This window comes from Pocillopora damicornis, chromosome 10 (assembly GCF_964200805.1).
Source record: "Pocillopora damicornis chromosome 10, jaPocDami1.2, whole genome shotgun sequence".
NCBI lineage: Eukaryota > Metazoa > Cnidaria > Anthozoa > Scleractinia > Pocilloporidae > Pocillopora > Pocillopora damicornis.
In genome coordinates, this window is record NC_142679.1 from 11649540 (window position 1) to 11661062 (window position 11523).

General features: G+C 35.0%; 1 protein-coding gene across 2 annotated transcripts; it reads left to right on the forward strand.

The window, feature by feature from the left end:
- Positions 1-235: 235 nt before the first annotated feature.
- On the forward strand, positions 236-11352 carry LOC113683343 (uncharacterized). 2 transcript variants are annotated; one of them, XM_089186182.1, is made up of 5 exons: positions 236-983; positions 1568-1633; positions 3849-4123; positions 5790-6072; positions 6523-11352. In XM_089186182.1, the coding sequence occupies exons 1-5, from the start codon at positions 404-406 to the stop codon at positions 6621-6623; spliced, it is 1305 nt and encodes a 434-aa protein (XP_089042308.1). In that variant the 5' UTR covers positions 236-403; the 3' UTR covers positions 6624-11352. The 2 variants fall into 2 exon arrangements, with proteins under 2 accessions (XP_089042308.1, XP_089042309.1); XM_089186183.1 differs by lacking the exon at positions 6523-11352 and having other exon boundaries at positions 407-983; positions 5790-6119.
- The last annotated feature ends 171 nt before the right edge of the window (positions 11353-11523 follow it).

Sequence of the window (11523 nt, forward strand, 5' to 3'; positions counted from 1 at the left end):
CGATTACAATGCATTAATTGACTGGTTACAACGTCATTACAAGTCCAGTAGTTACTGGGTTACAACGTGAGGAACGGGTGAAAAAACACATAACCTCGATGAGTGCTACACTTGAGCCCACGATATGGTCATGTGTAAAAATTAAGGAAATTGCGATGCCTCGCACGCCTCGCATGCCTCGCACGCCTCGCATGGTGCCTCGCACGCCTCGCTGCCTCGCATGTTAATAAAACTCTCATGTTGAACTTTCTTCACTTCCGCTATTACCCCCAGCCCTCCGAGGATAGCGTGCAAATTTTTCGATATTTATAATACTACACTGAGAAACATTGACAACTTAGCCTTACCACACCGCCGTTAGGAGCTTTTGCAATCTTACGGAGTTTCACTAGGCCACAGATGGATGATGGATTATTCCCCATCACAAAAATTCGGAAAAGCCATCTTTGCTGTAAGAGAGGTTGTCCACGATCCTCCTCTTTACCAAACAAGAGGAATGGCAAGTGCTGTTGATGTGAAAAAGAAGCAGTACTTGCTGACTTGGAAGGATGTTTTTAACGAGAACGATCGTGCCCTTATCAATCGCGAGTCAGTGAGATTCCATCGGAGCTCGAGATGCAAAGTGAAGAATTATCAGCTAGGACAATCAAAGATTAAGCAAGCCGGTAATTCCGGTAATTTTTCGTTTATTCCAGTGGAGGGTCTTAAAAGTTGCAACGCACTTACGTTGATTGTTCCAGGAAGTGCATTAACTGAAAATGATGTCTGTGCAAAGTCATTCATCGGAGGCAAAAAGTTCTTGAAGTTTAAATTCGAATACAACCAAGAAAAGAAAAGGCATAAACTTAAGGGGAAGAAATGTACCATCGAGAAATCTGCTGTCCTCGGATCACCTATTATTAAAGACAAACGTGTCATCGGTGTGGTAGGGGAGGATGCTGATGGACAACTTATTCCCTATTTCCTAACACCGGCCGCACTTGGTAAGTTAAAATGTCTTAGAACTCTTAAAGTCTTAAGGACATTTGTTTTATATTTTCTACTATGTCTATCTCCACCCTTCAAGGTCTTTAACAAGGTTTCAACGTTTAAGTATTTTATGTCAGTAGTGACAGTCCTTAATTATGATACCCAATATATGCATTCAGAACTGTGGGAGGAACAAACACTTACAGTACCATAAATTCAAAGCTTTTAATTTAATTTCCATTTTGGGTAAACTGTATGCTTGGAGTGGTTCCAAAATTCTTTTCTGCTCAAGGCAACTCCAATCCTTTCAAACGTTTTTGTGAAAAATTTTTAGTCACGTAAAGATAGTTAAGTTTATGATTCTATCAATTACTTCAAAAGGGTAAAGTTAATTTTTGGAATTTGTGAAAGGTAGTTACTAAAGTTATTTAACCAGTAAGGTTCATGATATCAACAAGAATAAACCGTTAATGATGATTATAACAGTTACAATAACCTACTTGATAAATGAAGGAAAGTAGTTTTGTTTTGTGAAATCCAAGGTATCAGCAGGTACATAATATTTTCTTTTTTCTTATAAATGGTATTCATGCAACAGATCATATAAAAGAGAATTCAAGTGAGAGTGGGAATAGTAAGGATCTTGATACCAAAGATTCTGCTGGTATGTAATTTCATTGTGTGTTATTTGTACATCCCAATTACTCAATATACTGTATTTTTTAATTTTGCTCAAGTTGCTGAAGCAATCATAATTATGCAATAGTTGATTGAAATCCCAGCCCCTCTACTTATATAGGAGATATAACTGGGAATTCATTTTCCTTGTACTGATATTTAACATTCCATTTGATGGAGTATATATAAGGCAGATCATAAAATTAATATATAATGATCAACAATCCTGGAATAAAAATCGTAAAGTGCATTGGCACTAAGGCTCAAGGTAAATAAATGCATTTAATCATGACAAAAATTGTTTGTGCTATATTAATAGCCACATGCAGTCTCAGACTGCCCAGTTTTTGAGTCTATCTGTCTATTTGCCTTTCTGTCTGAGTTATCTGCCAAAGCCCAAGGCCTAAGTCCAATTCCTGGACTTCTCTCTAGCTTTTTTTTGTTAAATGAAAGTGAAATTCAGAACAAGTGAGCCAGCTAGTAGCAACAGAAGAACCAAACAAACATTTGTCAAAATACCATGTGCAGTAATTGATGTTGTTATAACATGGGCAGGGATGAAAATCCTCAAAGAGAAAATGAAGTGGACTGTCCAAGTTTTGAAGGTTTTCACACTCAGTTAGATAAGTAAGATTATGTATGGTAATAAAACTCAAACACAGCTAACACTTGTAAAATATGTAGAGTTTCATGTTCAAAAACAAAAGAGAAGAAAACAGGAATGATGAAAAATATAACCAAAATAGCATAACTGTTAAAATTCATACAAATCATAATGGTGTCAGATGCATAGTCCATCAAGGCTATTTTATCATGATGATCTCTAGAAATTACATTGTCCACTCTTCAAGTGAACAAATAAGAACTTGCTCTGATATCTTTTCTGATGTGTTGAGTCCATATCAGTCACAGCAGCCAAGTTTTACAGCACTGTCATCCGGAGAAACATACATGTTCCTGTAAATTTGGCTGTAGTTCATTTATGAAACATATTCCTTGAGCAGTTTGTTATCTAATTGTCATGCAGTGAAAAACTTGCATCATGATGGTTTTTAAAAGCCACAATTCAACTGGATTTCACTGAACATTTCACTTTCAGATGAAAGACTTCAGGCAAATGTGTTAAATTTGACCTGCCAATGTATTTCAGTTTGTGAACTATTGTAGATTGTGAACTTTGATGGTTTAGCTTTTTTGACAGCTTCATGCAGTTTTGTTCAATCAATCAGATTATTTGAACCATTCTAACAAAGATTCTGATTGGCATACTGAAGCATGCTTTATGAGAGTATAGAGCATGCTGGCGATACTGTTATTCACTTTGAAATTAAAGTTTGTCTGAAAAACTAGAAGTGAAGTGTTAGGAATTAAACAGACTCTTTAAAATAAGAGAGGCGGGTAGAAACATTATATTATGTCTGGTGTTTCTCCCTACACTTCTTTCTTGCTCTAGCTGCTTCCTGCTATTTTACAATAGAATAGAGCACAGGCTTCTCTACTTGTTAAATAAGCCCTCCTAACCCACCACACCTTCAAAGTTTCTAAGCTCAGGGCTTATAAGCAGCAGTTTGTGGTAATACTTTTCATACTAAAGGTGCATGTTTGAAAAGTGAGAATGAACAAACAAGAGCACGAATCTTAATAATGGAATGCAGCCACTGGATATGTTTGAAAGAAGTAAAATTTACTGCATATACAGTTAAAGTTAAGAACAAGTCCAGCTATAAGGCCAGCAAGTAAATCTAAGCTGAATAATGGAGCTTTCAGCAAACTAGTCTGTTGGAAGGCAAAGAAGTTTATGCAATGTTTGGCACCATGGTCGCATGAAATTTCTCAGTCTGTCTGAGACTGATAAATGGGTCACCATGCAGGTACTTTCTTCAAGGAAAAGCTAACAAGATATATTATTGTTTTGCAGTTAATGATGCAAATTGAATTCTGTTCAACAGCTTTCTTATTTTGATGTTGTTGTTTTTTCCTTCTAATCACGGGTATGTGTGCATGCATGACATGTATATTATCACTAAATTCTCAAAAAGAAAACATATGAAGGGGGAAAATACTGAAAGGAGTTCATGTTCATCTGCATGGCTTAATTAATTCATGGAGGCTTGAGAATTAAAGGTCACATATGCATTAACATTGTGATAGTTATGGGTTTTTTTATTATTTTTCACAACATAAATGTCTGTTACCTTTAGGCATTCTTGGAGAAACCAACAAGAATCTTGCAAAGTTGAAAGATGCAATCATTGGAAGTAAAGTCAAGAGCAAAGGAGTTCCTACACTTAAACTAAAAGATGAATTGAGTAAAGCTGTATCAGACATGGGCTTCATTGTTTCTGATAATGAAGGGATGGGAAATTGTTTGTTCCATGCTTTATCAGAACAACTGAAAAATGGTGAAAAAGATCCAATTCCACATGATGTAGTAAGGGAAACCTTAGTTCAGTACCTCAGAGACAACCCAAAAATGGTAAGTTTTGTGGGGTATTTTTAAGTACCATTAAAAACTGTGTCAGTTGCTCTCTCAGTTACATAATTAAATATGTCATTTTTTTAACTCCCTCCTGGATTCACACTGTTTTGTGTATGTATATGTAATGTGAAGGATTTAATGTGAGACCAACTGAGAAAAACTGTTAAAAATCTTCTCTCTCAGAGATACTTATTTTTCAGAAACGTGCAACTATGGGTAAACAGTCAACTCGCCGACGGACCAACTCGCCGACGCCAACTCGCCGACGTATAAAATCGAGTAGAGACGTCGGCGAGTTGGTCGTCAATCCAATACAACTTATTAGAAGTTAAACATACAGAAAAGTAAACGATATTTAGTAAAAAAACACTGGTGAACATTGGTGAACATCTAACAGAAGCTTAAACATTGGTGAACATTGGTAAACAACACCAATGACTATAACAGCTTAAGACACGAACGAGTTATTGTGCGACAACAACACTGTAAAGACTCATCATGTCAATCGCTCAGATTTTTTAACGAAAACTTGGCTTTCTAGACAAGATCTTTAGTAAAGAGCATTTCTTTTTATTTGCAACAAAGTTTATAAGGATCTAAATATCGTTTACTTTTCTGGCTTCAAAACTCCTCAGGAGTTTGGTATTTTTCATTTTTGGCAAGCTCAAGTGCTTTCAGTCACACCAGGGAAGGAAGAAGTAGCTATAAAGCTGAAGTTTCTCTTCTCTGTAATCCATGCCAACAGATCAATCTCTGACCATGGCCACACAGCCTTCTTTCGTCAATTTGCATATTTGAGCTGAGGCAGCTTATCCAAGTTTCTTTACTTTTGAAAAATAGCCTGACTTTACATTTGGAGAGAACAATTTTACATTCAGTTACATGGTTTCCATTTTGCTTGGCTCTGCAAATTTTTGATCACTCGTGTGATGCAGTGTGATCGTAATGTTTATCTCATCGGCTGTTTTGTTATTACTCTACTAAATTTATTCATGGACCAAAATACAAATTTTTTCATTGATTGATTGATATTTAAGAACAAGTCTCTGTAAGAATCAAACATCTTGGGAAATGGAAATTTTCAACCTTCCTACAAATTTTGCATGCAGTTAGGCACTCAGGGGGATGCACAAAAATGCCCTTTTTAGAGGTTGCAGCACTTTGTTGCTATGGTAACAACGGCTGTTTCTTCGAGGCCTGAGGCCTCATTTTCATACAAAAACGTCGCAAAAAAGAGTGAAATGTTTATTTCTCTATCTCACGCTAAATACAACATTACAAATTGGCACTTCTACCATACATAGTAACATCATTCATCTTCACTTTGATACAATTAATTTCCCCTGGGAGTGAATGTGGACACACCAATGGATTATTCATCTCGGTACCGTTTCGGTCATTTTTGTCGTCGGGTAAAACAGGGAAAACGTTTATCTGAATTTCTCCAAAAGTACACCGATTCTGGAACTGAAAATACCCACCTAGCTGGTTATAATATTCTAGTTTTTATATATGTAAAAATCTTTGCGGGTCTGCCTCTACTTTTTGTAGGGACAATTTGTGAACGAAGTTCAAAAATCAGATATTGCATAATTTTGATTTTCTGTTTTTGCAATGCCAACTCTAATCCTCTAAATACCTAATTCATTGATTCTTCTTTCAGAAAAATGGAACTGATCTGTTCAGCCTGTTAGACAGTGATCAGCATAGCCGTTTTGGTACATGGAAGGAGTACCTAACACACATGGCAAAGGATGGTATTTGGGGTGATGAAATTGTAATCTTTGCAGCAGCAAACAACTACAAAAGAGATATTAATGTGATCAGGCCACTACCTGGAGACAAAAGATTGGTAATCCATATCAAACCAGAATGTGAAGTAAAAGGTGGAAATCCAATTTGGCTGGGGCACATATATGATTGCCATTTTGTCAGCCTTCTTAAAGGTACAACATTCATAAAGTTCATTACAATGCATATAGATCTTTTGTAAGTGACTGGTGTCCTACCAATTTGTTTTAGCTATCATACTGGTTATACAAATATGAAAGCAATCTTCGTGGTAATGATTACAGCAACAATGAATAATTCATGGTATGAGAAGAAATTTCATGTACAGTTTAAGATGTGAAAACAAAAACTGTTCAAAAACATTGAAAAGTACTGCCCCAGGTTTACCCATTGAGCAGCACTTTATTTTTTAGGTTAGTGTGCAAATGTGTATCTCAAAACATCAAGGGCATGGTCAATGCATGCAACCATTTCTTGAATGAAAAAGAGGCGACGGATAATATCACGTCAGATTTGTGTAAACCTATTATTTATTATCATAATAATTAAGACTTTATTAATTTGATCACTATAAATCAATAAATCCTTGTGTGTATTTTAAATAGATCATGGGGAGGCACCCCCCACTAACACAACAGTCCCTGTTCAGGAGTCTGATGAGAAAAGTAAGAGGTCACTTATTTTACTGTCAACTGCTGCTTATTAAAGTCCCCCCCTCCACTAATTTAAGGCCCCCTCCTGGTTATTATAAGGTCCATCTACTTGTATTAACAAAGAAGTACATGCAATTATAATCCCTCACAGATATAAGCTCCCTCCTAAAGCCTTCTCACTCTTTCACTCATGAGAAATTGGAACTCTTTACTGCTTCAAACAGAACATTCGAAAAATTATTGAAATTTTCTAAAATTTTTGTAATAAGCCCCCTTAGATATGTGCCCATGATCCATTTTAATGATAAAGTTCAGATATAATGTGCACTGTCATGGTTGAAAAAACACACCCTATAAGAGTACAAAACACAGAGCTGAGCTAAAGTTGTCACACCATGATTGCCAACTTGTAATATGGTTAACCATTTCCTGGACTTCTGTCTAGCTTTTTTTTGTTAACTGAAAGTGAAATTCAGAACAAGCAAGCCGGCTAGTAGCAAAAGAAGAACCAAACAAACATTTATAAAAATACCAAGTGCAGTAATTGATGTTATTATAACACGAGCAGAGATGAAAATCTTCAAAGAGAAAACAAAATGGACTGTCTACGTTTTGAAGGTTTTCACACTCAGTTAGATAAGTAAGATTATGTATGGTAATAAAACTCAAATGCACTTAACACTTGTATGATATGTAGGGTTTCATGTTCAAAAACAAAAGAAAACAGGAATGATGAAAAATATAATGAAAGAGGCATAACTGTTAAAATTCATATAAATCATGATGGTGTCAGATGCATAGGTCCATCAAGGCTATTTTATCATTATGATCTCTAGAAATTACATTGTCCACCCTTCAAGTGAACAAGTAAGAGCTTGCTCTGATATCCTTTCTGATGTGTTGAGTCCATATCAGTCACATGCCCAGCAGCCAAGTTTTTTGTTTTACAGCAAATGGTGCAAAATTCTGCATGCATGACATGTATATATATTATCACTAAATTTTAAAAAAGAAAACATTGTTTAACTATGGAACTGTAAAGTTCATTACAATGGATATACTTTTAGATATTTTGAAGGTGACTGGTGTCCTTCTAGTTTGTTTTAGCTATCATACTGGTTACTGCACATCAATCAATAATTCATGGTATGAGAAGAAAATCATATATACAATTTAAGATGTAACAAGTAAAACCATTCAAAAACATTAAAAATTTCTGCCCTAGGTTTAGCCATTTAGCAGCTCCTTATTTTTAAGGTTTAAGGTTTGAGTGTAAATGTGTATCTCAAAACATTATGGTCAATGCCTGCAACCACTTCTTGAATGAAAAGAGGTAACAGACAATATCAAGTCAGATTTGTGTAAACCTTTTGATTATTGTTGTTATAATAAGTAAGACTTGATTAATTTGATCATTATAAATCAAAATTGTGATCACCTCCTTATTGATTGTACCACCTTAAGATCATTTATTTTTAATTTACTATAGGCTCAGACATACAGTTTAAGTGTGAAAGTTTAGTTTCTTAATAATGAATTACTTATCAATATACTCAGCAGGACTTAGTGAAGATACCAAAATAGATGTGAACTTCCCTTGCGAAATGGCTTTTGGAATTCCTAGGAATAAAGGTGTGAATTTTCACGGTAAATTCGGACTGGGAATTCCCAACCATAACAACTCTGGTTCTAAAAACCTAGAAATTCCTAGAAATTCCTAGAAATTCCCAGAAATTCCCAGAAATTCCAAGTTTATAGCCAACAGGACTTGGAATTCCTAGGAATTCCTAGGAATTCCAACTCAGAGAACCAATGACTTTCCCTGAAAAGCTGTAAATCTAAAAAATTCCTAGGAATTTCTGGAAATTTTTAGGAATGTTTAAGAATTACTGGGAATTTTAAGCAAAAATTTGAGGCTTATGATATAAAATAAATACTTTAAATTAAAAAAAAACCAGCTAAAATTCAAGTATTCAATGAAATTTATTTAAAAGCTTGATTAAGGCGTACATGTAAAATATTTTTGATTAATTATTAACATCAATGTGTGGTAATATTAGGATGGAATTTGATTTATTTTTCTTTTCTTGAAAACTTCATACAGATTAATCCTCAATTACAGCTATTCATATAAAATAGTTCTAATCAATCATTAAATTTGGTTTGACACAAATTGTGAATAAAATCTGTTGATTCTTTTCCAAAAAATACAATATCCTAAGTTATATTTATATAGTTATATTCTTGGGAGTGAAGGGGCTAATTACAGACAAATAAAATTGATTTTTTGATTAAAATCTTGTTATAACTGTAACAATAAATTAGAATGAAGTTATCCTAAACTGCAAACTTAGCTGCTGTTTGTACTGTTTGTATTTTTTTTCCTGGACTCACAATGAGTTGGCCTTGAATGAGGTTGTCAACAAGAACCTTGACCATTTTGTAACTGGATTCCTTGACATCTGAATTTGAAAACAAAATAATATATTAAAATATGTATGTTTAAAGCTCAGACCAGGCTTTTAAGATGGCTATGAGGAAAAGGGCATTCATTGGATTCTCAAATTGAGAAATCTCTGTTATATTGAGTGACTTTTATATTGGAGTTAGTACATCTCTCTCATGGATTTTACTAAAAAAGGGCTGAATACATTATTTTGTTTTTACCAAGGAGAGCTTCTTTATGTACTAAGGTTTGTTATGAATCTTGAATGTTCCCAAACGTGACTAGAGGAATCTTGAAACCTTACTGATAGGTTTATTTCATTGTAAAGCATAAGCTTAAGAAACTGCGGCATGCAAGTGACCGATTCGATTCTCAGAATTATTCTAGTTTCAGTTGCGCCGAGCGTTATGTAAGCTTAATTCAACCCGCTACATCTATTCTTTTATAAGATTTTGATCACAACGAATATCGCAATTTTTACTCACCACAAACTTTCAAAATCGTAGCTTTACAGATGGCCACTCGACCCTTGTTTGTACCGGTCCATATGTCAACTGTTGTCCCTACTTTTAACTCCACGGCGCCAACGACTTTCTTCTCTTTTACAACACTCACGCTATTCTCGTTTTCCCATTGAACCAGAATAAAAGCTATCTTTAGAAATGTTATATTAAGCAAAACAGTTGAGAAAAGCGATCAACCGATGAAAAATACATTCAAAGATGAGCGCCAAATGGAGTCTTCTTTGTTTCCGATCACGGGCATGATCACGTGGATCTTTTAGGACTTGTCATTGGCTAGCAAAGTGAATCCGCTGGCTTGCCGATTGCATTGTTAAGAGAAGCGCCCAACTTTATTTTAACTTCTCCGACCGGTTCTCTGCTTCTAGAAGATGGATAGCTTGGTGATATAAATAAAAATGTGAGCTCACTCTATGTAGAAATAATCGACAAGAATCGATCGTATTACAAATGCACGATTTGTGGCCGAAAGTTGTCGAGGAAACAAAGACTCGAAACTCAGTTGAGTTGTGTTAATGGCAAAGGTGAGAAATAACACAAGCCAATCACAGTTTTGAATGCGACTACAAATCGTCTTTTACCCTCATATTTATAAAAGAAGGATACCACATTCGGAAGTGTAAGAGATACATAGATGATCCCAGTGTACCAGTACCTAAATCTACAAAGCTTGACCGTAGCAAGCGTTCAGCAACACGTTCCAACGCCGCCATCTCGATTCCTCAGTCAGTCGTTTCCACTGAACTTAAAGCAGTATTGACAACATAGTAGAGTGCGTCTTACAAAGGAGAAACATTTGTACAAGAGACAGGAGTAGCTATATGCGATTACAGAGGTGCGTTGGAACTCTGGTCCACAAATAGTTATGCACTGCCCGAAGTATAAAACAATTTTGTTGATAGCTGACAGACAGAGAAGAACAACAAGTAAACTTAAGAGCTGTTATTACTGAAGTGTGACTAGCACTTTTCATTTTTATATAAAGAAGGACTTGTAATTTGCACCAAAAATAAAAAGATGTAATATTTTTTTGGGAGATCCAGTGATTGGGACATTTAAGAAATTAAGTTATGAAAGGAAACTTGGTTGGTACTTCTCACTACTAACAAGTCTTGTTGACAAATATTTTCAGATCAGAGTTTCAAATAAAGTAAATTGAAGACGTCATATAAAAGGTTTTTTTCCTCAAAGGGTACATTGACTACCTCTGTCTTGTCTGCATGCCAAATGTTTGCAAAGTGTGTGGATGATCCACAAGTATTGGAACTCTTACAAAAATGTTTTGTAAGAATAAAAACAGCAAAACAAATTACAGCAATTAGTCATGAAAATAGAGCAAAAAACTGAAAAAAAGCAGCAACAACAATCATGAAAAAAGAAAGATTAATTAGGTGTTGAATTTGTTTGTCTAAGGCATGAAATTTCTACTAAAAGTATTGTCAACAAAAAGTCTCTGACAGCGTTTGAGGCAACTGAGCTTGACTGTTCCAAGGTTTTCTAACAAAGGCAACCAGTAATGTAGGTTAGGGAAGTAAGATAACAATGTAATTATTGTTAATTATTGTGGAAGTTGGCAATTTCCATTTAACATAACTGACAGCTGGTTCATGAGAAAATCCATATTAATGTAAAGATTTACTAAAACTTAGTTTGAGTAATAAATTTCATGATCTTTAAGTTATAAACATGTACATGTATGTATATCTCTTGGTAAGTTTTGTATAGCATACCTTTTATTGAGCCAAAGTTTTAAGCCTCTGAAATTACTCTTTTTCTTAAAACCTTCGCATTCAAGGTATTGAGAATTTCTTAGAATTTATGTGGACCTCAGGGTATTAAAATTGCCTCAAATTCAATTCCCAGCAATTCCCAAGAGTTCCACACTTCTTAAATTATAAGTAGTTTGTAAAGCTGAGAATTCTTAGGAATTCCTAGGGATTCCAAGTCCTCACAAAACTGGAGTCTTCCTAATTCCCAGAAATTCCC